Source organism: Ochotona princeps, unplaced genomic scaffold, assembly GCF_030435755.1.
Source record: "Ochotona princeps isolate mOchPri1 unplaced genomic scaffold, mOchPri1.hap1 HAP1_SCAFFOLD_138, whole genome shotgun sequence".
NCBI classification, from domain to species: Eukaryota; Metazoa; Chordata; class Mammalia; order Lagomorpha; family Ochotonidae; genus Ochotona; species Ochotona princeps.
In genome coordinates this window covers 258,786-286,425 of record NW_026699349.1, presented here as the reverse complement: position 1 = coordinate 286,425, position 27,640 = coordinate 258,786, and the positions used below count along the sequence as shown (strand labels likewise).

Genomic DNA, 27,640 nt, shown 5'->3' with positions numbered 1-27,640 from the left:
CAGACTTGGGTTCCATTGTGGGGCTGCCACCGACCGCCGGACTCCCTGGACCTCCCTGGGTTTCAGCCTCCGGTGGTCACCCAGCCCCGACTGCCCCCTGGCCTGGTCCCGAGCGGGCCTGAGGGTGTCCACTGGCGTCCAGGGCAGCAAGGGGACAAGCAGGCAGCGTCGTGGTTCCTGTATGGGGTGCGCTGCGTCCTACCCTGAAGGTGTGGGACACTTGGAAAACTGGGGACACCGCGTTCCAGCCTCCGCGGAGCACCTTCAACTCTGGGCTGGGCTCCTCGCTCCACCAACCTGGGATTTGGGGCGCCCTGGGCCTGCAGGTGCACGGGACGGGAGGGGGGGGAGGGCGGGACCAAGAGGGGGCGGGGCCACGAAAGGGGGGGCGGGACCGAGAGGGGCGGGGCCGGGGCCACGAAGGTCGATGCCGGGCGGGCTCGGGGGCGGGGCCACGAAGGGCGGTGCCGGGCGGGCTCGGGGGCGGGGCCACGAAGATTCAGGGGCGGGGCCAGGAAGGGCTGGGCCAGGTGGGGCCATGAGGGGCGGGGCCGGGCCACGAAGGGCGGTGCTGGGCGGGCCTGGGGGCGTGGTCGGGAGTGCTCAGGGGGCGTGGCCGGGCTGGCTCGGGAGGAGGGACTAAGAGGGGTGGGACTAGGCTGGCTCTGGAAGGCGGGGCTATGCCAGCTGCGGAGGGGCGGGGCCATGGTCGGCGGGGCGGGGCCAGGACGACTCGGGGTGGGCGCGTCCATAGTGGGCCGGCTCCTGGAGGCTGCCCTGTCCCGTCTCAGGACTCAGGGTGGGAGCGGCGGGGCCACAGTAGGGCACGGTGGGCAGGGCGGAGCCAGGACGACTCGGGCGGGGCGGTGCCACGGTGGGCGCGTCGCGTGGGCGGGGCTGGCCGGCCCTGACCCCTGGGACGTCTGGCGGGGCGGCCCAGCGGGTGGGGGACACCGACGGGGCGGGCGGACGGCGGGCGGAGGGCCGGGCCTACCGGGGCGACGGGGGAGGCCGTTCTCGCCGCGGGCTCTTCCGCTGCCGGCACCGCCCCGTCCGGCAGGTGAGCCGCCCCGGGCCCCCCAGGGCAGCAGGGGGCGCCCTCGCCGCGGCTCGGCTTGCCCCGGGGGGCCGGAGCGGGCGCGGAAGGCGGCGGAGAGCGGCATGGGGCGGGTGCAGCTCTTGGAGATCTGCCTGAGCCACGGCCGGGCCGTCTACGGCCCCGGGGAGCCGCTGAGCGGGGCGGTGCGCGTGCGCCTGGCCGCGCCGCTGGCCTTCCGAGGTGGGTGCGGGGCGGCCGGGCGAGTGGGCGGCCGGGCGAGTGGGCGGCCGGGCGAGTGGTGGGGCCGCCGGGCTTCCGGCTTCCTGCTGCCCGCCCGCCGCTCCCTCAGGCGCGGCAGGTGCAGCGTGTGGACCCGCCGGGGACGGGCTGTGTGTGTGGGACCACGTCCTTCCACCGGGTGCTCTGTGATCTCGGCCTGTCCCCTCGGGGGTCCGGCGATCGGGCTGCCCGGGCGGGGACGGCGCTGTCCGCCTTCGGGCACCGAGCGCACCAGGTGGGATGGATGTGCCTATGGCAGGGGTCAGCGCAGAGAGCCCACGAGCTGAGCCTAGGGCTGAGACTGGCTCCCACATGCAGGTGGGAGGCAGGAGGGCCCCCCAGGTGGGACCTGCCTTGGGCTGCTGGGCACCCACATTGCACGGGACACAGCAGGGCACACACTGGTGCGAGTACCCACTTTGCCATCAGCAGCCGGAGCTGTGGGGCCCAGTAGAGGAAGTGAAGGCGGGGAGCTGCTTGCTTGCCCCCCATCTGTGTTGCCACATAGTAGGAGACAAGGGGGAAGATTCCTGTTCTGTGTCCAGCACCCCTTTCCTGCCCGTTGGTTCTCAGAGCAACCAAGGCTTGAGCTGGCAGTGCCCGGGTGGGTGTGAGCAAGCTCCCTGGGCAGCACTCGCCTGACCCTTGTGGGGAGGAGGTGGCAGGTGAGCACTGGGTGAGGGCCCTGCTGAGGGTGGGTTCCCTTGGCACAGGGGCCAGAGGCTGCCTCCCTGGCAGGTCCTCTCTGGGGGCCTCTTAGGGTTACCCCAGTGTCCTGGGGCTGGATCCAGGCTGGGCAGTGGCCTGTGACTGTGTCTGCTGCCGTGTGGGAGCCTGCCGCTGCCTGGGCCACCACCAGGGCTTAGGTCCCCAGGCCCTGTGTCAGCCCGCATTGCGACCTGTTCACCAGGACACGGCAGCATGCCTGACTGCCGGATGTCCATCTGGGGGGTTAGAACGGCAGCCACTGGGTGTGCTGATGGCTGGTGAGGTGGGACCGCTGCCACCTAGTCACCCCAAAGGTTAAGGGCGAGGTAGCACAGCTGTCTTAGCATACCTTGCTGTGGGTGTGGATTTGAGAGGAGGAGGTGAGTGAAGGGGCCCTGGGATGCTTGTGTCAGGAGGTGAAGGAGGCAGGGAAGGCAGACAGTAGCCACAGGTGACCAGTCCCCCTCCATGGGGGCAGCTTCAGCTTGGCCTTCTCCTAGCAGGCTCCGGGCACACATACCCATCTGTGTGTCTTTGAGAGTCCTGTTGCCCCGGTAGGGAGCAGGCTGGCTAGGCCTTGAGTCACTGCCCAAGCAAGTCTGACCACATTCCTGCTGCCTTGTGCTGCCAGCTTCCTGGAGCCAATGGGCGGCTTCCCTTCTTGGCACTAAGGTGGCTCACAGGGCTGACCCGAGCCTACCCTGGGGGAAGCTGGGTGCAGGACCGGGCCCTCAGTGGCCAGGCCCCTCCTGTTGGGCTGGGGTGTGGGGGGTGGCTGTGCTCACGCTGTCTGCCCCTTGCAGCCATCCGGGTGACCTGCACGGGTTCCTGCGGGGTCTCCAGCAAGGCCAATGATGCTGCCTGGGTGGTGGAGGAGAGCTACTTTCACAGCTCTCTGTCCCTGGCTGAGAAGGGTGAGTCTGGGAGCCAAGGAGCCCTGGGGCAGTCCCTTGCCTACCTCTCAGGTCTGCCCTCTTCTGCCACAGCGGGCTCTGTGGGCACTGAGGCATTGCTGCCTTCCAGGGTACCAGACTTGGCTCTGAGTCTGGGCGTGGCCTGCCTCCTCTCCGCCTCTCCTGTCCAAGCCAGGCCAGGCTATGCGGCTGTGACCTGGAGACGGGGAGGGGACTCAGGAGCCCACTGTAGCATAACTGGCTGGGTGCAGGGGCAGCATGAGCTGGCAAGAGGCAGTGTGAGCCAGTGGAGGGCAGTGGGGAGTGGGGGAAGGGCAGTGTGCACTGAGCAGGTGCAGTGTAAGTGCCCGGGTGCAGTGGGGACCTGTGAGTCAGGTGCAGGGAGCTCATCAGCCCTCTGCGGGCTAGCAGGGACGGCAAGGGCTCCTGTCCTGAGGCCTGGCTCCACCACCCCGTTTCTGCAGGGACTCTGCCTGCTGGAGAGCACAGCTTCCCCTTTCAGTTTCTGCTTCCTGGTGAGAGCCTGCCTGGATGGGCCTGGGGGGCTGCGGTCCCTGGGAGGGAGCCAGGGGAGCAGCATGCCAGTCCCTGTTCTCTTGCAGCCACAGCACCCACGTCCTTCGAGGGTCATTTTGGGAGGATTATGTACCAGGTGAGGGCAACCATTGAGACGCCCCGCTTTTCCAAGGACCACAAGTGTAGCCGTGTGTTCTACATCCTGAGCCCGCTGGATCTCAACAGCATCCCTGACATCGAGGTGAGCCGGCTGCTGTTGCGGCGGGGCTGGGTGGGACATCGAGGTGAGCCAGCTGTCGCTGTGGTGGGGCTGGGTGGGACATCGAGGTGAGCTGGCCACCGCTGTGGTGGGGCTGGGTGGGACCTGACTTCTTACTCACTGAGCTCCCTCCTGCCCCCCAAGCAACCCAACGTGGCCTCCACCACCAAGAAGTTCTCCTATAAGCTGGTGAAGACGGGCTGTGTGGTGCTCACGGCCAGCACGGACCTCCGCGGCTACGTGGTGGGGCAGGTGCTGCGGCTGCAGGCCGACATTGAGAACCAGTCGGGCAAAGACACCAGCCCTGTGGTGGCCAGCCTGCTGCAGGTCCGCTCCTGCCCTGGCCGCCCTGTGGCATGGGGGCGGGGGGGCTGTCATGGCTAGCGTGGGCTCACGGGCTGGTCTTTCCCACAGAAGGTGTCCTACAAGGCTAAGCGCTGGATCTACGACGTGCGGACCATCGCCGAGGTGGAGGGGGCCGCTGTCAAGGCCTGGAGGCGGGCACAGTGGCACGAGCAGATCCTGGTGCCTGCCCTGCCTCAGTCGGCCCTGCCGGGCTGCAGCCTCATCCACATCGACTACTACCTGCAGGTTCTGGGCCGATGGGGTCGGGCCCTGGGGGGGAGGGGAGGCTGGGGCAGGGGGCTGGTGTCTCATGCTGTTCCCTCCTCTGCAGGTCTCCCTCAGGTCCCCTGAAGCCACCGTGACACTCCCAGTCTTTGTAGGCAACATTGCTGTGCACCCCGGCATGCTGAGCCCCCAGCCGGGCCCAGGGCTGAGTCCCATGGCTCCATGCCCCGTGGTGCCCTCTGCACCACCCCAGGAGGAGGCCGAGGCCACGGCTGGCGGCCTCCCCTTCCCGGACCCCGTCTTCCTCTCCACACAGAGCCATTCCCAACAGCAGGCAGCAGCAGCCCGGGGCTCTGAGCTCCAGGACGGCAGCCCTGTACCCCGGGCCCCGCCCCTGTGCCTCTCTACCGGAGCCACCGTCCCCTACTTCGCAGAGGGCTCTGGGGAACCAGTGGCCACCGCCTGCTCCGTGAGCCTCCCGCCAGAGTATAGCTCATGGGGCTACCCCTGTGGTAGGTGTAGGGGTGGGTCCTGGGGGGACGGGGGCTCCGTGAGCCTAGGCCCACGCTGTTCTCTCCCCACAGAGGCCCCACCGTCCTATGAGCAGAGCTGTGCTGCCAATGCTGATGGCAGCCTCACCCCTGGGACCTGACCTCCACGCTGCCTCTCCCTGCCTCCTGACCCTTGGGAGCTAACCTTCGACTTCCGTGCTGCCTCTCCCGGCCTCCTTCCTTGCCCTCTGCCCAGCCAACAGAGCACGCCTCCTGGCAGTGCTGTGGACACAGGGACCCAGACGCCAAGCGACTGGGAATAAAGTACTTTCCTGCGGTGCTGGGCCGAGGACAGCCTCCCGGGCACAACCCTGCCCCTGTCTCCACACCTCCCGTGCCCATCAGGCTCAGGAGCCGCAGGGGCCCTCCTCCCTTGGCCTGCAGGGTGCACCCCCCTCCCGCAAAGCCTGGGCTGCTGCCATTGCCCCTGGTGCACTCCCCCACCAGCGGGCAGGGGTTATGCAGGTGCCTGTCTGCCACCTGGGAGTTTCCTGCCACCAGAACCCTGCGTTCCGGAGGGAGGGGCCCATTGTCTGGAATGTGAGGGCGGAAGAACCCAGAGGCAGGTTCTGTGGAGCCGGCACCCTGCTGCAGCCAGAAAGCACGTGGCATGATGAGGAGGGGCTGAGTCCTCATTCCTGTTCAGCCCCCAGGGAGCACCGGCTGCTTTACCTGCAGGCTGTGGGAGAGGGGTGTGTTCTGTCCCTCCCAAGGGCCCACAGGTTGCATTTCCTGGACAATCCAGAAGGCCGGAGCCAGGCCACTGGCCACTCCCACCTTGGTGGGGCAGCTGCCGGGCCAGGGCCAACACTTTGCTTGGATAATCACGCCTCTGGCCATCCAGGTGCCCAGCTCACTCAGTTGTGTGTATGGCAAGGTGGCCACCGCTGGGCTAACCTGCGAGACCTTTGCTGGAGGGAAGCCCACCTTGGTGGAGAGGGACAAGGCAGGTTGCTCACAGGTGGCAGAGCTGAGGGCAGTGGCAGACAAAGCAAGGGCTTGGTGGGTGTGGGCGTGCTCACTGTAGTGCCAGGGCTGCCTGAGGCCGGGGTCACCACAGCAATGAGGGCCAAACCAAAGAACCAGGCGGCCCGCCCGAGTGCTCCTCAGCCGGAGCTGGACAGAAGAGGGGTGTCTCTTCCAGGATGCAAGCATTGCCATTGGAAACTTCGCCCCTGCAGCCCAGTCCTGACACGTTGGCCAGGTAAAGGGCCTTCCTGTCTTCACCAGGTTTTGTCTCCCGTAGGCCGGTGTCCTCGGCTCACAGTGGGGAAGTGAGGTTTCCATGGCGCAGGACACGGGTGGGTGGCGGAACTTGAGCCAGGGATAGGCGACTTTCCTGAACAGGGTTTAACCGCAGGAAAGGATGGAGCCATGCCGGTGTCTTTTAACACAGAGCTTCCACTCACTGGGTCACTCCCCAGACGGCCATAACAGCCAGAGTGGGCCAGGCTGAAGCCGGGAGCTCTGTTCAGGTCTCCTGCGTGGGTGCAGGGGCCCAGGCACTCGGGCCATTCCCTGCTGCTTTCCCAGGAGCTGAAACCGTCGCAGGTGGCAGCGGCTTACCACCCGGGCCAGGAGGCAAGCCCCTGTGGGTTCCAGGGAAGGGACGGGGCGAGTGTGGGAGACCCGGGCTGGCCAGTCGTCCCGGGGTCTGACTGCAGGGGAGGGCAGCTCCCGAATCCGTGCCTGCCTCGCTCAGCTCGGGGCGTCTGCATGGGAACCCCGGAGGACCCTCCGCGCAAACACAGCCTTGAGCATGCAGCAGATTACAATAAAGCACAAGCTGGGTGTGCTGGGTGTGCGTGTCGTGTCGCGCGCCCTCGCTGGGCGACCCCTGGCCTGGTTCTGCACCCGAGGGGAGCCCCTGCGGCACCCGCGGCAGCAGCTCGAGGCACAGCTGCAAGTCGGGATCGCTCACGCGGTGACGGGATAGCCCGCGCCCCGCGCGCCCCAGCCCTGGCCCGGCAGGGCGGGGAGCCCGCCGTGCGCACGCGCCGCCCGCGCCGGGCAGGAGGCGGGCCCGAACGTGCGAAGGCGCCGGCCCGCTCAGCGCGCAGGCGCAGGCAGCCGCGCAGACGCAGACGCAGGCGCCGGCCCCGCCCCCGCCCTGGGCCGCGAGGCGGGGCGATGGCGCGCGGGCGGGGCGGGGCCTCGCTGCGGGCCCGGGCCATGGCCGCCGCGGAGGCCGAGGTGAGGAGCGGGCGGCGGGCGCGGGGCCGGCGGGCGGCGGGGCCGGCGGGCGGCGGGGCGGCGGGGCGGCGGGCATGGGGCCGGCGGGGTGGCGCGCGGGGCGGCGGGCGGGCGCGCGGGGCGGCGCGGCCCGGCGTCCCCGCCGCCTCGGGCCGCCTCAGGCCCGGCCGAGGCCCCGGCGCCGGCCCGGCGGCTTTGTGCGCGGGCCGCGGTGTCGGCGGGGGCGCGGGGGCGCGGGGGTGCGGGGGGCCGCCAGCCCGGGGCCCGCGGGACAAAGGGGAGCGTGGCGGCCGCCGGGAGGCCCGCGTCGGCGCCCGCCTCGCACTGCGCTCCGGGCGGGGCCGCCCCGCGTCTCCGCGGCGAGCTGGCGGCTCTCGCGGCCGTGCGGGCGCTCGGGGCCTGGGCTTGCTGGCCGGGGCCATCGGCTGGAGCCCCCGGAGGAAGGCCGGGGCTGCCGGGCGAGGCCTTGAGGGACTCGGGCGCTGGGTCGCTGCTTGGCGGTTTTCCTGAGCGTGCCGGGGCGCGAGGGGCCCGCGTGGAGGACCTGGGGCGGCGGGTGGCGGCGGCGGCGCCCTGCCCGGGCTCGAGCCTGCTCCCCCGGTGCCTAGGAGCCGGCACATAGCAGGTCCCTCCTAAGGCCCGGGCGGTGGTCCCGGCTGGGGAAGGTACCGGAAGGCAGACATGGTGCGAGGTAGACGGGTGCTGTGTGAGGCGGGTGCTGTGTGAGGTAGACGGGTGCTGTGTGAGGTAGGCGGGTGCTGTGGGGGGGTACTGTGTGAGGCGGGTACTGTGAGGGAGTACAGTGTGAGGCAGGTACTGTGTGAGGCGGGTGCTGTGTGAGGTAGACGGGTGCTGTGTGAGGTAGACGGGTACTGTGTGGGGGTACTGTGTGAGGCGGGTACTGTGAAGGGGTACTGTGTGAGGCGGGTACTGTGTGAGGCGGGTACTGTGAGGGGGTACTGTGTGGGGGTACTGTGTGAGGCAGGTACTGTGTGAGGTGGGTACTGTATGAGGGGGTACTGTGTGAGGCGGGTACTGTGAGGGGGTACTGTGTGAGGCGGGTACTGTATGAGGGGGTACTGTGTGAGGCGGGTACTGTGAGGGGGTACCATGTGGGGGTACCGTGTGAGGCGGGTACTGTGAGGGGGTACTGTGTGAGGCGGGTACTGTATGAGGGGGTACTGTGTGAGGCGGGTACTGTGAGGGGGTACTGTGAGGCAGGTACTGTGAGGGGGTACCATGTGGGGGTACCGTGTGAGGCGGGTACTGTGTGAGGCGGGTACTGTGTGAGGTGGGTACTGTGTGAAGTGGGTACTGTGTGAGGCGGGTACTGTGTGGAGGCACTGTGTGAGGCGGGTACTGTGTGAGGTGGGTACTGTGAGGCGGGTACTGTGTGGGGGTACTGTGAGGCGGGTACTGTGAGGGGGTACCGTGTGGGGGTACTGTGTGAGGCGGGGTACTGTGTGAGGCGGGTACTGTGAGGCGGATACTGTGTGCGGGTACTGTGTGAGGCAGGTACCGTGTGAGGGGGTACCGTGTGAGGCGGGTACTGTGTGGGGGTACTGTGTGGGGGTACTGTGTGAGGCGGTTACTGTGAGGCGGGTACTGTGTGAGGTGGGTACTGTGAGGCGGGTACTGTGTGAGGCGGGTACTGTGTGGGGGTACCGTGTGGGGGTACTGTGTGAGGCGGGTACTGTGAGGGGGTACCGTGTGGGGGTACTGTGTGAGGCGGGTACTGTGAGGTGGGTACCGTGTGGGGGTACTGTGTGAGGCGGGTACTGTGTGAGGCGGGTACTTTGTGAGGCAGGTACTGTGAGGTGGGTACCGTGTGAGGGAGTACTGTGAGGTGGGTACTGTGTGGGGGTACTGTGTGAGGCGGGTACTGTGTGGGGGTACTGTGTGAGGCAGGTACTGTATGAGGCAGGTACTGTGTGAGGCGGGTACTGTGAGGGGGTACTGTGTGAGGCGGGTACTGTGTGGGGGTACTGTGTGAGGCAGGTACTGTGTGAGGCGGGTACTGTGAGGGGGTACCGTGTGAGGCGGGTACTGTGTGGGGGTACTGTGTGAGGCAGGTACTGTGTGAGGCGGGTACTGTGAGGGGGTACCGTGTGAGGCGGGTACTGTGTGGGGGTACCGTGTGAGGCGGGTACTGTGTGGGGGTACTGTGTGAGGCAGGTACTGTGAGGCGGGTACTGTGAGGGGGTACCGTGTGAGGCGGGTACTGTGAGGAGTGTACCCTGTGAGCAGGTGCGCTGCAGTGAATCCCGGCAGCAGATTGAGGAGGTGACGCCGGGGCGGCGTTGAGCCAGGAGAGCGGCCCGACGTGGCGCAGCTGGTGGTAGCTGAGCTCACGTCTGTTGGTCTCGGTGGGTTAGGAAGGCTGCTCTGCCTGTTTGGTTCTGCGTGGCGGGGCACGTCCCTGCAGCCAGGGCCCGGGCAGTGGCCACACTTGTCACTGCTCCTGAGGGCAGTTGGCAGGTGCTCTAGGCCCCGGGATGCCTGTGTGCCTGAAGGCTGCTGTGCCAGTGAGTGCTCTTCCAGCGCCATGCCTGTGGGAGTTCTCTCTGTTTAAGACTTTATTTTTATTGGAAAGTCAGATATACAGAGAGGAGGAAGACAGAGGAAGATATTCGGCTGTTGATTCATTCTCTAAGTGACCACAGTGGTCAGAGCTGAGCCGATCCAAAGCCAGGAGCCAGGAGCTCTTCCGGGTCTCCCACGTGGGTGCAGGGTCCCAAGGCTTTGGGCTGTCCTCGACTGCTTTCGCAGGGCTGCCGGGATTTGAGCAAACAACCATATGGGATCCTGGGGCGTGCAAAGTGAGGACTTTAACCATTATGCTATAGCGCTGGGCCCCCTAGTTCTCTTTTTAGCCTTCTTTTTTTTTTTTTTAAGATTAATTTATTTTTATTACAAAGTCAGATATACAGAGAGGAGAGACAGAGAGGAAGATCTTCCATCCGATGATTCACTCCCCAAGTGAGCACAACGGCTGGTGCTGTGCCAATCCAAAGCCAGGAGCCAGGAACTTTCTCCAGGTCTCCCACACGGACGCAGGGTCCCAAGGCTTTGGGCCGTCCTCAGCTGCTTTCCCCAGGCACAGGCAGGGAGCTGGAAGGGAAGCAGGGCCGCTGGGATACGATCTGGCATCCACATGGGATCCTGGGGCGTGCAAGATGACTTTAGCCAACTTAGCCGTCACTGACCCTCCTTCCTCCTTGTCTGTGTTGCCCCCACTAAGCTTCCAGGAGGTCTTGCACGTGACTGTCCCCACTGAGCGTCCAGGAGGTCCTGCACGTGGCTGTCTCCACTGAGTGACCAGCACGTCCTCGTGACTGTGTCCCCACTGAGTGTCCAGGTGACTGTCCCCACTGAGTGTCCAGGACGTCCTTCTCATTGCGACTTTGCTGTTTGTCATGCAGGGCAGCACGTGCTGACATCTGGAGACAGGTTTTATTTATTTTGTTTCTCTGCTCTTTTTCTGACCCTCCAACGGGGCTGCCTGAAGTGTGGCTGGTGGGAGGCCCACTTGTGCTCCCCTCCGGAGCCCTGGCCCTGCTGCCGCCCTTTGTGTGCTCTGCAGGCCTCCCTGTCTCCCCATGACCTTCACTGTCCCCCGCCGTCCATGTGTTCTGTAACCCTCCCTGTCCCCCAGGTGGAGTTTGCCATCTGTGCAAAGAGGAGAAGCAAAAGCATTTACTCTAAGTGTGGAGTGGCAGGGCTGCCTAAGGGGGATCCTTGTCTGTAGTTTGTGGGGGAGGCAAGGTACCTCTGTCCTGGTACACCCAAAAGGATGTTTCAGGGACCTCACTGTTTTTTTTTTTTAAGATGTATTTATTTATTTTTATTGCCAAGTTAGATATATATAGAGAGGAGGAGAAATAGAGAGGAAGGTCTTCTGTCTGATGATTCACTCCCCAAGTGATCGCAACGGCTGGATCTGATCCGATCAGGAGCCTGGAGCTTCTTCCAGCTCTCCCCCGCAGGTGCAGGGTCCCAAGGCTTTGGGCCGTCCTCAACTGCTTTCCCAGGCCACACTCAGGGAGCTGGATGGGAAATGGGGCTGCCGGGATTAGAACCAGCGCCCATATGGGATCCGGGTGCATTCAAGGTGAGAACTTTAGCTGTTAGGCTACCACACTGGGTCCGGAACCTCACTGTTTCATGTCCCACCTGTTGGCATGTTTCCTGCCCCGCTTCTTGTCATAGAAGACAGCTTTTATTTTTATTTTTTTAAACTTAGGATTTTTTTTATAAAGGCAGATTTTTAAAAATGTTAATTTTTGGTGTTTTCACGGTTGACAGGAATGCAGGCCCATGAGGATGACTGAACAGGATGGGGGACGGGCTAGGCATGGGGGATGGTGGGTGGGACAAATGCGCCAAGCTTTCCCATTCTTCCGTTGTCTCTGAAGGAAGGTTTTACAGAGAGAGGAGAGCTCGAGAGTGCCTGCCATCTGCTGGGGCACTCCCGGATGGCTGCGACAGCCGGACTGTGGGAGCCAGGAGCCTCTTCCGGGTCTACATGTGGGTGCAGGAGTCCAAGGTCCCGGGCTGTCCTCCACTGCTCTTCCAGACCATCAGCAGAGAGCGGGATTGGAGGTGGAGCAGCCGGGACGTGAACCAGTGCCATATGGTGGAGGATTGATTTGCTGCACCCCTGTGCTGGCCCCTAAAGGCAGCATTGTATGTTTGAGCACATTTTATTGAGATTGGCGTTAAAATAATCCAACTTTAAGGAACTGTAATTTGGGCCGTTCTCGTCAGGTACCAGGCTCGGTAGATACCTTTGTCCTAAGCTCAGTGTGCATTTTTTTTAAGATTTATTGTACGTTTGAAAGAGTTATGTAGAGAGATGTACTCGATGGTTCACTTCCCAAATGGCCACTGTGCCAGGGCTAGGCCTTGCCAAAGCCAGGCGCTCATCTAGGTCTTCCATGTGGGTGATAGGGTTTTAGGCACTTGGGTCGCCCTCTGATGTGTCAGCACGGAGCCCGTGTGGGATGCCAGCCGTGCAGGCTTTGGCCCAACTGGCTCTGCCACACAGCGAGCCTCCACGTGGGCATTGGTCAGCAGCCGTGGTTCATCTGCCCAGATGTGGAGCCCAGTTACTTTGGTCGGTGGCAATTGCAGTACTGTGAGGGTCATTGTGCTCGCTAACACTTAGTGTCCTCACTTATTGAAGCTCTTGGACGACTTTGAGTTTGGGAAACAGCCACAGAGTGGTTCCTCTGATCTTGAGGTGGCGTTGCCTCCGAGCTGCTGGGGTATCCCTGTCCGTTGGTCTTATGGAATCCACCTTGGATGATGTCTGGTGGTGTGGGCATGTGGGGACTTAACCGGTGCTTGGGTGCTCTTGAATAAGTCAACAATAAAATATGAAATAAGGGCCCGGCGGCGTGGTCTAGTGGCTAAAGTCCTCGCCTTGAAAGCCCCGGGATCCCATATGGGCGCCGGTTCTAATCCCGGCAGCTCCACTTCCCATCCAGCTCCCTGCTTGTGGCCTGGGAAAGCAGTTGAGGACGGCCCAATGCATTGGGACACTGCACCCGCGTGGGAGACCCGGAAGAGGTTCCAGGTTCCCGGCTTCGGATCGGCGCGCATCGGTCCATTGCGGCTTACTTGGGGAGTGAATCATCGGACGGAAGATCTTCCTCTCTGTCTCTCCTCCTCTGTGTATATCTGTCTGTAATAAAATGAATAAATCTTTAAAAAAAAAATATGAAATAAAACAGGCCGTACTGAATTGTTCTGAGCCATGTAGGCCTTCCTCTCCCATGTGTCATTGCCACTGTCGTGTGCCCGTGAGGGGGCTCCTTAGCACCGCGAGGCAGTGAACAGTGCATGGAGTCAGCATAGATGTTTAGGTGTGATGTTGTTGGGTGATCTCTCCTCCTCGTCCCCTGGCGATCATCCCTGCAGCTCTTCCTTGAGAGCTCTTGGGGTCGTGAGTGCACTCAGGCTAAGGGCACCATGACTATGCTAGGCTGCTATACCCATGGCCTGCCCCAGCGTGGCTGTGCCCCATCCAGCTACCACAGCCTCAGGGAAGCTGCTCGGATGGATTTCCCTCAATATGTCAGTCAGCAAATACCCGACTGAGATTGGGAGCACAGTGCCAGTGTGCTGGTGATCCTTGATCTCTGTGACTCTCTTAGAAAGAGTCAGTGTGGGCCCGGCGCGATGGCCTAGTGGCTAAAGTCCTCGCCTTGAACATGCCAGGATCCCATATGGGTGCCGGTTCTAATCCGGCAGCTCCACTTCCCATCCAGCTCCCCGCCTGTGGCCTGGGAAGGCAGTGGAGGCTGGCCCAAAGCCTTGGGACCCTGCACCCACGTGGGAGACCTGGGAGAAGCTCCTGGCTCCTGATTAGCTCAGCTCCTGCTGTTGCGGCCACTTGGGGAGTGAACCAGCAGCCTATAGATCTTTCTGTTTCTCCTCTGTAATCTGACTTCCCAATAAAACCAAAATAAATCTTAAAAAAAAAAAAAAAGTAGCTGGATGTTTCCCGTTTCTTGTAAACAGAGTACTAGATGTTGTGAACTGGCATATATTGCTTGTTTTTGAGGCTCGTGTCATCTTGGGATGAACAGCCTTGGTGAGCCAGAGCTGTCATTTACTAATTTTGCAGGAGCTTCATTGGAAGCCAGATGATACCGTCCTGACCACTTGTTGCAGCCTGGGAAGCCGGTGTTGCAAGCAATTACTCAACTGACCCCAGGGGTAGATTTTTTTTAAGGTTTTTTTTTTTTTTAAGGATTTATTTATTTGTTTATAAAGATTTATTTATTTTTATTACAAAGTCAGATATACAGAGAGGAGAGACAGAGAGGAAGATCTTCCATCCGATGATTCACTCCCCAAGTGAGCGCAATGGCCAGTGGTGCGCTGATCTGAAGCCGGGAACCTGGAACCTCTTCCAGGTCTCCCACGCGGGTGCAGTGTCCCAAAGCTTTGGGCTGTCCTCGACTGCTGTCCCAGGTCACAAGCAGGGAGCTGGATGGGAAGCGGAGCTGCCGGGATTAGAACTGGCGCCCATATGGGATCCCGGCGCATTCAAGGCGAGGACTTTAGCCACTAGCCACGCCCAGGATTTATTTATTTTTAATGCAAAGTCTGATAAACAGAGAGGAGGATCTTCTGTCTGATGATTTACTCCCTAAGCGGCCACAGTGGTCTGAGCTGCGCCCATCTGAAGCCATGAGCCAGGAGCTCTTCCAGGCCTCCCACACGGGTGCAGGGTCCCAAGGCTTTGGGCCGTCCTCGATTGCTTTTCCAGACCACAAGCAGGGAACTGGATGGGAAGTGGAGCTGCCAGGATTAGAACCGGCGCCCATATGGGATCCCGGCACATTCAAGGTGAAGACTTTAGCCAGTAGGCCTCTGCACTGGGTTTAAGTTGAGTTTTGGATTTAACTTTTTAAAAAAATGTTATATTTTTAATGTTGACGTAGTTGAGAGGGATGCACAGCCAGCTCGGGAGGGTTGGAAGGTCCAGGTGGATCAAATGTTTCAGTGCTTTTTTTTTTTTTTCTCTCCTGTGTCTGCTGGGGGACAGGGGCCACTTCTTGCTGTTAAACCATTTTTGTAACTGGGGATTGAGGATGGTCATTTGATGATATGTAAAGGACCCTGGTGTGGGCAGGAGTGCCCCGAGGCTGGCACTTGGGTGGATTTGATAGTTCTCAGACACCGTCGGCTTTGTTGGCTCCGGGGCTGAGAAAATCTTGCCAAGGGCCACTGGCTGACCAAGTCCACCTGAGTGCAACAGGCCCAGGAACACGATGCAAGGCTTGGCCAGGAGAGTGGTCCTGCCTGTTCTGCTTTCCCTCCTGTGACAGGCACCCAGCGTCCTCTGCTGGCTAGATGTGCTGGCCGTCATGTCCCCCGTGCATCTGGCCGCGCTGTCCTCTGCACAGGCATCAGCAACTAAGGAGGCCCAGTGATGGTACAGACACTCCAAGGTTGGACCACACATCCTGTGGTTTTCCCTGTGGTTGAGGTCTGAGTCCAGCCGTCTAACTGGGGAGTCTCCCATGAAACCTTCCCTGGGTGACCTCAGACTCGACTCTTGCGTGTGCCCGCCAGTGCAGGGTCAGGTTTGGTGTGTCACCTGCACCAGCCAGTGTACATGCTGGTGAGTGCAGCTGCCTGGGCAATGCCACTCCTAGCCCCATCTCTCACGAGAACTGACAGGTGCTGCAGCCCAGCCAGCCTGCCGCAGGCCTGGTCCTCATGAGCACCAGTGGGTACCATGGCTTAGTTGGAGTGACCTCCAGTAACTCCAGGCAGGCTTGCCTTCTCTCCCAGGTTTTGCCAGCATGTGCTTGGCTCAGCCTGGCCCATCCTGAGTCCCATCTGGTTCTTATGCACACCTATGGCTGTTGTGACTTAGCTTAGCTTGCCTTGCTGCTAAACCCTGCCCACATGGGTACTGAGGGGCACTGCTGCCTTGTCCTGCTGTGCTTACAGTGGGAACGCTGCAGCCTAGAATGGGAGTTAAATTTAATATTCTTTAAAGAAAATTTTTTTTTTAAAAGATTTGTTTTTATTGGAAAGGCAGATTTAGAGATCAGAGGAGAGACGGAGGGAATGATCTTCCCCAAATGAGTGTGGTGGCTGTAGGTGAGCCAATCCAAAGTCAGGAACCAGGAGCCTCTTCCATGTCTCCAGTGTGAATACCAGGGCTCAAGCACTTGGGGCGTCCTTCATTGCTTTCCCAGGCCACAGGGAAGGAGCTGGATGGAAAGTGCAACAACAGCAAAAGTGCCACAGCCAGGACATGAACTGGCACCAAAAGGAAATGCTGGCGCTCGTAAGAAGAAGATTAACCAATTTAGCTATTTTACTCGGCTCCTTTAAAAAAGTTAACTCTCATGGGCCGGGCATGGTAGCCTAGTGGGTGAAGTCCTTGCCTTGCAATAAAAATAAATCTTTTAAAAAAATCAAGTTAATTCTCACAACAGCCTTATCAGTGCTGGTTGCTCTCTTAGTTGCCCCCTTTCCCTAAGAGGAAGGACATGCCTTAGCAGTATTTTAGCTAGTTGACTGAGGTATCTTCTGGGTTACAGAGGCAAAAAGTAAATTGAGCTACACGTCTGAGAGCTGTTGAATTTGTGCTCCCAGGAAGTGGGGAACTCGCGGTATCTCCTGCTGACTGTCGGGGCATTTGGGGAGTGAACAAGCAATGGGACCTCTTGATCTGCGTTTGCTTCTCAGATAAAAAAGCAAAACCAAGAAACGCAAGCTTTGTATTTTTATGATTTTTAAAAATCTTGCAATTTTTAGAAAGATTTAAAGATTTATTTATTTTTATTGCAAAGTCAGATGTACAGAGAGGAGGAGAGACAGAGGAAGATCTTCTGTCTGATGATTCACTCCCCAAGCAGCTGCAATGGCTAGAGCTGAGCCAATGCAAAGCCAGGAGCCAGGAACTTCTTTCCGGGTCTCCCATGTGGGTGCAGGGTCCCAAAGCTTTGGGCCGTCCTCCACTGCTTTCCCAGGGCACAGGCAGGGAGCTGGATGGGAAGTGGAGCTGCCGGAATTAGAACCGGCGCCCATATGGGATCCTGGCATGTTCAAGGCGAGGACTTTAGCCACTAGGCCTCTGCGCTGGGCCCTGTTGTTTTCTGTTTTATAGTTTTGTAGGTTTAGGGCTTCTGCCCTTTATTTATTTATTTTTATAAGATTTGCTGGATCACCTCTTCAATGCCTGCAGTGGTCAAGGACTGGTGCAGGCTGAAGCCAGGTATCAGGAGCTCCATCTGGTCTCCCCTGTGGGTGCGGGGCCCAAGGACTTGGGACACCCTCCTCTGCTTTCCAAGGTGTATTGGCGGGAGTCAGACCTGAGCTGATGCTCCAGCCGAGATGCGGATTTGTCAGTCTCGGCTTAATGTGCTGGGTCACCAGCTGTTGTAAGCAAGAGTTCTTTCTATGGCTGAGCATTGTGTGCCTGTGGTACATGTTATCTCCCATCAGTTGGTGACCATTGGTTTATTTCACGTTCTGTCCATTATGAGTCATGTGATTATGAACACTCAGGCACAGTTTTAGGGGCTCTGTGCTTGGGTTTGGGGCACTGGTGGTCCTTGGTGAGTATGCCCACTGTCATCATTGGCTGGGTCACTTGGTAACGCTGTGTTGTAGCACTCTAGGAATGACGGTGCTTTCCACGGCGGCTCCCCTGGTATGAACGCTCACCAACAGTGTATGTCTTTGACAACAGTAGTTGTTGAAACAATAGGTGTGAGTTGAACTTGTCTGCTGCACACCATCATTCTGCATCACAGTGCCTGGGTTTCATCACAGCTGCAGCTTCCTGCCGGCGTGCCTCGTGGGAGATGCGGCTCTGACTCAGTGCTAGGGCTCTGGCCACAAAGTCAGGTTTAGGCTCCGAGGTGCTGGCTCCAGCCACTGTGTGTTCCTGGCATTTTGGGACTGAATTGGCGAGTGAGAATACTCCCCTCTGTCTCTCAAACAAAGAACAGAAATGTACTATGGGCTGTGTGTGTCTTAATTTCTAGTTGCTGGAGAGCAGTTTACACATCTGCAGACCTGGTGTGGCATTGGAATACGTGGGCACAGTGAGTGAGTATTGATGGTGTAGTTACCGTCTCAGATTTTCCTTTTTTTTTTTCTTTTTTTTTTGTTTCATTCTGTTTTGAGAACATTCAAAATCCTCTTTGTTGTCTTTTCTTCTCCCTTTAATTTTTTTTTTAAGTTTTATTTATTTTTATTACAAAGTCAGATATACAGAGAGGAGGAGAGACAGAGAGGAAGATCTTCCGTCGGATGATTCACTCCCTAAGTGAGCACAACAGCCAGAGTTGAGCCGATCTGAGGTCAAGAGCCAGGAACCTCCTCCAGGTCTCCCACGTGGGGAACAGGGAGCTGGATGGGAAGTGGAGCTGCTGGGATTAGAACTGGTGCCCATATGGGATCCCGGCGTGTTCAGGGCGAGGGCTTTAGCCACTAAGCCATGCCACCGGGCCCTCTCCCTGTTTATTTAGAAGGCAGACAAAGATTGTCCGTTTCATGACTGACTTCCTAAGTGGCCACATGGTTAGCTGTGGCCTGGCTAAAGCCTGGAGCCTGGTCTTCTGTCCAGGTTCTCTGGCAGGCAGCAGGGACCCAAGTACCTGGAGCCTTTGTTGCTTACTTCCCAATTACGTTAGCAGGGAGCTGCTGGCACTTCAGCCGTCTCTTATGGGATGCCTGGATTTCTTGTAGGCAGCAGCTAAATGTACTGGGTCCCGTTTCTCTAACAGTCTTTCCTTCCGGATGGCTTTGCCTTTACTGTAGCTCCTGCTGGGCCTTGCCTGGATGGTTCTGCCTCCCTGCTCTCCTCAATCTGGTGTGCGTGTCTTTCCTGAGTCTCTGGCTCTTCCATCTGCTGGCTGGCTTCTCAAGATTGCTTGGCTTGGCTGAAGCCAGGTGCCAAGAACTCCGTGGTCTGTGAGCAGCAGGGGCCAGGCACCTGGGCCATCCTCTGCTGCTTTCCCAGGTGTCTTTATTTGCAGGAAGCTGGATTGGAAGTGCGTGGTCAGGATGGAGCCGGTGGCGCTCTGTCTGGGAGGCAGGTTTAGTAATTGGCCTGTTCACCGGCTAGGCCACGGCACCTGCCTGTCTTCACCTTTCTAGTTTTGATGAAGTCCAATTACTGCCTTTTTCCCCTTCTCCCATACATCCTTGGTGTCCCAGGATTACAAGAGGATTTAGGAGGATTTTAGGTCCTTATTTAAAATTCTGCTCTATTTTGAGTGACGGTATTTGTGTGGGACGATAGGGATTCCACTGCGTTCTTCATCACGGCTTAATGATTGTGAAGAATATGGAAGAGTTAAGAGAAAATTCTTTTTGTTTTTGTGCTATTTATTTTTATTGAAAAGGCAGATTTGCAGAGAAGAGAGACTGAAAGATCTTCCACTTCCTGGTTCACTCCCCAAGTGGCTGCAACAGCCAGAGCTGAGCAGATCCGAAGCCAGGAGCCAGGAACCTGACTGGATCTGAGAGGGTGTGCCCTGGGGGTGCAGTGACTGGATCTGAGAGCGTGTGCCCTGGGGGTGCAGTGACTGGATATGAGAGCATGCCCACTGCAGTGAGTGTCCTTCTAAGGAAGGGACCCGGGTTCAGGAGGAGCAAGTGTGGGGAGAGCATGAAGTGGGGGGGTTCAGGAGCCAGCAAGGTGTCTGGGTTCTGCTGGGCATCTCAGGTTCTGCATGGCTGAGCACTGTGTGGGCAGCCTCTGTGCTGTCCTGCTGACGACACTGAGGATCCCTCCCCTGCACAGCATGAGGCAACGAAGGGGCCACTCCTCTGGACTTGGCGGGCGCACCTCTGTCTTTATGTCATATAGTCTGCTCCTCACTGGCCATCCCTGCTTGGGCCATCCCTGCCTGCACAGGTGTGCTGTGGTCCTGCATAGCACACACTCAGCAGGGTTAGCTGGTTGTGGCCTCACTTGTTGCACCCTGGTGCAGCAAAGCCAACGGCATCTCAGAACTAGCAAATCTACTCAAGTAACAGCCTGGGAAATGTTTTTTTTCCCACACCGGGCTCTCCAAGGGGTCATCCTGGGGGCTGAGCAAGGAGTAGCCTTTTCTGCTTCCCCAGCTTTCCACCCTCTAACGAGGCACTGAACGTCCCCTGCGGGCCTACTTGAGCTGGACGTCCTGTCCCCCGTGTGCATATGGGCATGCTGTCCACCGCACAGGCATCAGAGCTGGCCGTCCTGTCCCCCGTGTGCATCTGGGCATGCTGTCCACTGTACAGTCGTCGGAGCTGAGAGGCCCAGTGCAGGTACATGCTCTCCAAGATCAGACTATATCCTGTGGTTTTCCCTGAGGTTGGGGTTTGAGTCCAGTTATCTGTTGGGGAGGCTCCTGGAAACGTCACTGGGGTGACCTCAGACTTGGCTGTTGCATGTGCTAGCCAGTACAGGGTCAGGTTCAGTCTCTCACTTGGCACCAGCCAACATACATAGTGGCAGATGCAGCCTTCTGGTCATTTCTGTCCCAGCCCCATTTCATACAGACTGACAGGTACTATGGCTTAGCTCATCTTATGCACACCAGTGGGTGCTGTGGTTTAGTCGAGGTTTTTATGTATGCCAGCACGTGCTGTGGCCTATCTGGCTCTCCTGCTCAGCCCACCCGACCCACATGTGTGTTGATGAGTGCTGCTGCCTAGCAGGGGAGTGCCCTTAGTTCCCCTGACCAGGCCCACTGCCAGCCTGGGTCTCCAATGTGCTGGTGGGTGCTGCAGCCTGGTGCAGCCTGGCCCTCTCCTAGCCCCAGCTCTTGTGAGTGTGGGTGAGTTCTGTAGTCCAGCCTGGCTCAGCTCATCACCGCCCCAGCTATTCACGCGAGCTGGCGGCTGCTGCAGTCCCACAGAGGTGAGCTCACAGGTCCCCTGCAGAATCTCCCCCCAGATCTGGTTCTTGTTTTCCGGTGGGTGCTCCGACCCAGCCTGCCTTGGCCTACCCCCTCCCTGCTCTAACACTCGTGGGTGGGTACTGCAACCTAGCCCAGCCAGGCATGCCCCCAGGCAGTTGGCGGTGATGCTACTCAGCCCAGCCCAGGTCAGGTCTCCAGTGTGGGTGGGTGCTGTAGCCTGACCCTGATTTGCCCTCTGGTTTCTTTGCTCTAAACCTCTCCATCTCAGCTCTTTTGCCTACCTGCAAGTGCAGTGGTCATGTGCATGGAAGCTCCAGAAGTCACTCCTCTGTGAAACCATGCCTTCAGTGGTCTGCTCTCCAGCACAGCCTCTGACCCCTTCCCTGGGTATCAGTGTTCCTGGGGCTGGGGAGGCCTGGCCTGGTTTCCCCTGCTTTTCCCTCCTGTTTTTTTTTTTTTTTTCATTTAAAAACTTTATTTTTTACAATCTTTACATAGTTAATTAGGGCACAAAGGTTCAAGGGCTACAGGAAAGTGGGTAAGACTGTCATTTCTACGTTTTTTTTCCCCCTGTATCTGGAGTAAAGGGGAAGATAAAGGGAGAAGCCCCATCTATTCTCCCACCCATCCCAGGTCCCTGATGTGGGGCATGCTCCGAGGGTCTTGCTCAAGTGGTTTTGATAGTTGAACAGTTATGACTTGGTGCCAGTCTTGCCATTCCAAGCATGATAAGGTTGCTGAGGAATCCTCTGATTGACATAGTCCATCTTAGAGTCTCCGTTTGCCCTGTTTTTTTTTTTTTAAGATTTATTCATTTTATTACAGCCAGATATACACAGAGAAGGAGAGACAGAGAGGAAGATCCTCCGTCCGATGATTCACTCCCCAAGTGAGCCGCAGTGGGCCGATGCGTGCCGATCCGAAGCTGGGAACCTGGAACCTCCTCCGGGTCTCCCATGTGGGTGCAATGTCCCAATGCATTGGGCCTTCCTCGACTGCTTTCCCAGGCCACAAGCAGGGAGCTGGATGGGAAATGGAGCTACCGGGATTAGAACCGGCGCCCATATGGAATCCCGGGGCTTTCAAGGCGAGGACTTTAGCTGCTAGGCCATGCCGCCGGGCCCATGCCCTGTTTTTTTACTGCCAACATATGGCTGGAGTAATTGATTTGACTTGTTCTGTTCTCTTTTCCTGGTTAGGGATCTGAGTCCGGCAGTTCGATTGAGGGGATCCCTAAAGAAACTTTGTCTGAGGTGAAACCGGACCAGGTTCTTGTGTGTACTTTCCAGTACAGGGCCTGGCGCAGTCCATCGCCCCAATCAGCTGGTGGTTGCAATTGCTGGGTCGGTTCTGTTTCCAGCCCTTTCTTCCACTGGAACCAATGGGTGTTGCAGCCCAGCCTGATTCTGGCCAGCACAGACTCGGCCCTCACATAAACCAGTGGGAGCTACAGCCTAGTCGGAGGATCCACAATAACTTCCATCAGGCCCGCCCCCTATTCTGGTTCCCGTGCTTGCCAGTATGTGTAGCAGACTAATCCGGTCTGTCCCACATCTCCTTCAGCTCAATGCGCATTTTAGCCCAGTTCAACCCAACCAGCTCCACTATCCAGCCCACACACATGCTTTTGGGTGCCCTTCTGTCTAGCTACCCCTGCCCCTGTCCTGGTTTTCGTGCCTTCCAGTGGGAGTGGTAACCCAAGAGGGAGGAGCCCGCTATTTCCCTGATAGGCCACTCCCACTCCCAGATTATGCACTCTCCAGGTGGTTCTGTGGTTTAACTTGGCAGAATTAGACCCCAGTGCCAGCTTCTGTCAGCTGATGCTGCAGCAAAGCTCAACCAACCCTCACCCACTCCAATTTATGCTTGCACCAGGAGGAACAATCAGCTCAGGCTGGCTTTTCCCTAATCTAGCGCACATAAGGCCCACAGGTGTTGTAGCCCTGCCTAGTCTGGTCTGCCTCCATCCCAGCTCACGCTCTCCAGTGGGAGTAGCTGTCCAGCAGGGGATCCCCCCCATATTTCCCCTGCCGGCTCCGCCCCCTCCCTCCTGGTTCTCTCGTGTGCTGTTGGGCGCTGCGGCCACATCTGGTAACAGGTCACCTCATCTTGGCATTCCGTAATGTGCACTGGTTTTTGTTGCGACCTGGTTCGACCCACACTCTGTTCCAGTGCTCGGATTTGCGAGTGGATGATGTGAACTGGTTCAGCCTGGTCTGCCCCTGAACCATGCCAAATGTATGCCAGTGGGATACTTTCCCTGGCCTGTTCTGGGCTGTTTGTTATCGTGCTTCTTGAGCTTACCTGCAGGGACTGTGTCCTGCCAGAGGAGTTGCCCAGGCTCCTCCATCAGAACCTCTCCCAATGCCAGATTTCACGCATACCAGTGGGTCCATGAGCCAGCCCTACTAAATTCCACCTCCTGTCCTAGTAGGAACATTGGCCTTTCCTGACTGACCTTCAACCCAATCTGGTTTTTACTGTTGGATGTTTCAGCCCAGCCAAGCCTCTTCCATACCCACATATAGCACACGCATGGCTCAGTAGGGGCTGAGACCTAGCCTAGTCTGTCCCACATCTACCCTGATCCTCCAGAACACCAGATGGTGTTGGAGTCTAGCCCGGCTTGGTGCGTCCAGTCCCAGCCCACACTTTTGCCAAGGGAGACTACAACCATATCCTGATCAGAATGCCGCCCCCATTCCAGCCCACATGCTCCTTGGTGGGAACCTCAACCCAGCTAGGGTTGTCTCCTTAGCTCCCCAACAGGGCCTGTTCCCAGCCATAGATGGCACACATGCCAGTGGTTACTCTGACTCAGCTTGGCACAGCCCCTAACCTGTCCTGCCCCCTGCCTTAGACACTGTGGCTTAACGTCCCTGGTTCACACAGACCATAGTTGTGCAAGAGCCTAGCTCGGCATGACCTGCGCTCCATCCTGATTTCTAATTTTGCTTGTGAGCTAAGGTTTGCTCAGTCCTGCCTGGTCCTCCCCGTTCCATTATCAACCCACACATTAGCCAGCCATTGGAGCTACTTTCCCCAACTTGTCCGGCCCCCAGGTCTGGACCATGTGTTCACCGGAAGAAGCTATGACCCGCCAGGGGGAATTTCTCAAGTTCCTACACTTGACCCACTGCCAGACCCAGTTCTCATACATGCCAGTGGGTGTTAGGCCAGTGCCCGGCATAGTCTGGCCTTCCATTTGGCCTTGTATGAGCTGGTGAATGTTGCAGCTGGCCCACCCCACACCCTATTCAGGATGCACATTCGGGTGCTGCTGCCTTGACCAGTCCAGACTGTTGTCGGTTCCTTTACCCGTGAGTGATGGCAGGTTCCTTGGTCACACCTAGCTTAGTCCGTCACCACCCCAACGCTTGAGCTAACCAGTGGGGCTGGTATTTCCACAGGGTTTGGCCCACACATCCCCCACTGAATCTACCCTCAGGAAATGGTTCTCTTGTGTGCTAGTTAATATCATGGCCCTGCTTAATGTGACCCGTCTCCTGATCCATCATCATGTCAGGTAATAGGATATGATCCTGCTAGACAAGCCCCGAGCCTTAGCTTTTGCATGGACTGATGTTCAGTTGTCAACATGGTTCAGTGATTGCAAGTTCTACACAAGGTTTAAAGGAGTTTGCTGTATCAGTCTTATCCGTAAAGATCATCTGTTCCCTCTTCTCCAACCTACCAGGTCTCATTACCCTCGCTTACCTTCAAACAAAAAGTTACTCTGTCATTGGGAGTCTTTAGGATTGATTGACATCCCAGAAGCACAGTGGGCTTAACATGGAGCTACCTAAGCAGCAATTCAAAGAACCAAAACCCCAGAGCTCGCGGCCCATGTACACGGTGGCTGGAATCCGGGCTCTGAGCATGAAGACGGCCCCAAGCTGGCTGCTGGAAGTTTTAACCCCCAGACTCCAAGTCACCCCCTCCCCAATCCCATCCACCTCGCAATGATGATGGTAGGTGGGGCCCAGGCCCGCCCAGTTCTCCAGACCTCCCGCTTTGGTATAGTCACCATGAAGAGAGCAGCCTCTGGAGCCCGGACAGGTCCAGGGACAGCTCACTGCGTGTACTCGGTGGCTGGAATCCGGGCTCTGAGCATGAAGACGGCCCCGGCCTGGCTCCCACCAGCTGGTATAGTTAACACAGGTTTGGCATTAAGCTGGCCCAGAATGCCAGCCAGCTACTGCTGCTCTCGCAGCAGCGTGACACCTGCCTGGTCCAAGGCAGCCTAGGCAGCTGCCTGCAGCGGGAGGTAAACAGATACTTTGCCTAACACTTTTTCTGCTGTTTGTAGTAGATGTGCGAGTCACTCTGAAGGGGCTGTGCGCTGGCTCACCGGGGCACAGCCGACAGTTGCCAGGGCTGTTCTTTTGTCTGGCTACAGTTAGAAGAATCATTTCCAATTTTGTTGTCTTACTGTTTTTTCCTTGGGTTTATTTTAGGATTCAGTTTTGCCTTTGGATGGATTTATTGTCAGCCTGTTGATTTAGGGATGTTCTTCTTGGAAGCTGCCCAGGTTTGACTAGTTACTGTAGGCATTGTAGGTGGTGTAGATGGTATGTGCCTGTGTGCATGCGTGTGTATGCCTGTGTGTGTCCCTGCATGCGTGTGTGTCTGCGTGCGTGTGTCCCTGCATGTGTGTGCCTGTGTGTGTCCCTGCATGTGTGTGCCTGTGCGTGCGTGTGTCCCTGCATGTGTGTGCCTGTGTGTGTGCGTGTGTCCCTGCATTTGTGTGCCTGTGCGTGTGTGTCCCTGCATGTGTGTGCCTGTGTGCATATGTGTCCCTGCATGCGTGTGTGCCTGCATGTGTGTGCGCCTGTGTGCGTGTGTGTGCCTGTGTGTGTGTGCCTGTGTGCCTCTGTGTGCCCGTGTGTGCCTCTGTGTTTGCCTGTGTGCGTGTGTTCCTGCATGTGTGTGTGCTTGCCTCTGTGTGTGTGTGTGTGTCTGCGTGTGTGCCCGCGTGCGTGTGTGTGTGCCCAAGGTCCTGGTTTTGTGTGGGAGGTGGGCTAGTTGGTGCTTGTTCCGAGACTGGAGATCATTTAGTGGCCCAGTGGCCCAGTGGCCCAGTGGCTCTGCTGATGCGTCTGTGGGCAGAGCTGGGTTGGTCAGGGTTCCTAGTGCAGAAGAAGGAAAATTAATTGTAAGGGAGTGAAAGCCTTCCTCTGCCTTTTTTTTTTAAAGATATATTTTATTCTTATTGAAAGGCAGATTTTACAGAGAGGAGAATACAAAAGATCTTCCATCCATTGATTCATTCCCCAAGTGGCCACAATGGCCTGAGCAGAGCCAGTCTGAAGCCAGGAGCCTGGAACTTCCTCCAGGTCTCCCACGCGGGTGCAGGGTCCCAAGGCTTTGGGCCGTCCTCAACTGCTTTCTCAGGCCACAAGCAGGGAGCTGTGGGGACACACAGTGGTGCCCACATGGGATCCCAGGTGTGCAAGGCAAGGATCTAGCCACTAGGCTACTGCAGCATGCCCCGCCTTAAATGTTTAATTCAGTCTAAAACTGGTCCTAAGTATAATTATCAAGTGAAACATTTTAGTTTAATGTTACAGGCCTGGAAAAAAAATGAAGCTCTTAAATCTTTAAATTTAATAGAAAATCACAGACATTAATTAACTTTGCGTTTTTCTTTATAATTGTAAATTTCCATCAGTGTGTTAATGCAGACAAACACAAATTAAATAAATAAAATCTTAGAATTTAAGGTCGTCATAGCAGAGGAAATCACATATGTCTTGATGAAGAAGTTAGTGTTGTCATATTAACCCGATAATGCAGTGGGTGCATTGTCAGCTGCCGGCGCCCCGAATCAGAGGAGGAGTGGTGAATGTCCACGTCGCACGTAGCTGACACATCCTTGAAATGCGCCTCCAGACAGTACGTGGATCACCACCACCCACACTCCGAGTGGGGCCTCCTAGGACCCAGGAGCCACCAAACTGTTGTCACATGCTTCAAAATATCCAGTTTTTTTTTTTTTTTTTTTGCCTACTGTTTGTACCCATTTTATACCGTCAGTGTGGTGTTTGAAATCCGGATACAGCTGTGTGTTTTTCCTGTGCTGTCTCAGCTAGTGTGGAGATACAATGTGGTGTTTTTTTTTTTTTTTTTTTTTTAAAGATTTATTTTATTTTTATTACAAAGTCAGATATACTGAGAGGAGGAGAGATAGAGAGGAAGTGGAGCTGCCGGGATTAGAACCAGCAGCCATATGGGATCAAGGCGAGGACCTTAGCCACCAGGCCACGCTGCCGAGCCCACAATGTGGTGTTTGAATGAAGTGCAGATACAGCTGCGTGTGTTCTTCCTGTGCCGTCTCAGCTAGTGTGGAGATATTTTTAAGCAGCTTAGGTGCCCTCATGAATTGATGCATGGTCTTCCAGGAACCTTCCCGATCTCAGAGAATGTTAGCATGGTGTGGAGTTTTCTGCACGTAGCTTGCACTTCCTCCATCAACCACAAGATGATGTCTGTGGTCTGGACTTTTCTGTGGCTTACGCTGCATTGGAGGTGGCTGGTATGTGGGCTGCCCCTTCTGCCCGCCTCCGAGGCTGGCCTTCCCGGCAGCTGTGCCCTGCATGTGGGCTGTCCTTGCAGACCCTGCAGGGGAGCTTCTCTCTGCTTGGACGTCCTCAGTCCTCACGTGCGTAGAGCAGGCAGTGAGTCCTTGGCCCGCCACCGTTCCCAGTGGCCTTTTGTATGTCATCATGTTCAGGTAGGTCAGAATTGGCTTCTTAGTGTAGTTCTACTCCTACATGTTTAAGAAGAGGAGAGATGACCTGTTGTGGCGTCTGAGGGTCCAGCCAGCGCTGGTCATGTGTGCCAGGGGCTGCCCGTGTCCCTCCACAGACCAGTGCCTCGTACGCTCTGGCGGCCATTCCAAGCACCCTCGCAGCCGCTTGTAGCTGGCGGGAAGAACTGCTTGGTTCTTTTGAGTTCTATTTGAGAAGGAAAAAAGGGGAGAGAAACAAAGCTGCTGGCTGCAGGTTCCGTTGCCCAGTGTCTGGGGCTGGGTGGGCTGCAGCCTGGATCCAGGCACCCATGGGTCTTTCCCACTGGGTCTCAGAAGCACCCTGCTGTGTCTGCTTCTGCCTCTGCAGTAAGCTCGAGACAGGAGCACACATGTGCCCGTGTGGCCTCCTGATGGTTAGATGCCCACCCTGAGGTCACTAGAAACATTTTTTTTAAAGATTTATTTA

The 27,640-nt window shown here is 57.7% G+C and overlaps 2 protein-coding genes across 7 annotated transcripts in view; both read left to right on the top strand.

The window, feature by feature from the left end:
* The first annotated feature begins 1,066 nt into the window (after window positions 1–1,066).
* ARRDC1 (arrestin domain containing 1) lies at window positions 1,067–5,008 on the top strand. 2 transcript variants are annotated; one of them, XM_058659750.1, is made up of 8 exons: window positions 1,067–1,279; window positions 2,830–2,940; window positions 3,405–3,455; window positions 3,543–3,697; window positions 3,860–4,042; window positions 4,133–4,306; window positions 4,392–4,797; window positions 4,870–5,008. In XM_058659750.1, exons 1-8 carry the CDS (start codon window positions 1,162–1,164, stop codon window positions 4,935–4,937), a joined length of 1,266 nt encoding a protein of 421 aa, XP_058515733.1. In that variant the 5' UTR covers window positions 1,067–1,161; the 3' UTR covers window positions 4,938–5,008. The 2 variants fall into 2 exon arrangements, with proteins under 2 accessions (XP_058515733.1, XP_058515732.1); XM_058659749.1 differs by having other exon boundaries at window positions 1,068–1,279; window positions 4,130–4,306.
* A 1,939-nt stretch (window positions 5,009–6,947) lies between these two features.
* The window catches only part of EHMT1 (euchromatic histone lysine methyltransferase 1), a 97,994-nt gene continuing 77,301 nt past the window's right edge, over window positions 6,948–27,640 (top strand). For all 5 annotated transcript variants that reach the window (XM_058659734.1, XM_058659731.1, XM_058659732.1 and 2 more), the window contains exon 1: window positions 6,948–7,029. In XM_058659734.1, coding sequence (XP_058515717.1) covers window positions 6,967–7,029 — 63 coding nt within the window. In that variant the 5' untranslated portion in view covers window positions 6,948–6,966. The remainder of the gene's footprint in view (window positions 7,030–27,640) is intronic.

Coding starts and splice junctions, on each gene's coding strand:
- ARRDC1 (XM_058659749.1), top strand. CDS start 1,162: ATGGGGCGGGTGCAGCTCTTGGAGATCTGCCTGAGCCACGGCCGGGCC. Junction 3,456..3,542: donor CTTTCAGTTTCTGCTTCCTG/GTGAGAGCCTGC, acceptor GTTCTCTTGCAG/CCACAGCACCCACGTCCTTC. Junction 4,043..4,129: donor TGGTGGCCAGCCTGCTGCAG/GTCCGCTCCTGC, acceptor TCTTTCCCACAG/AAGGTGTCCTACAAGGCTAA.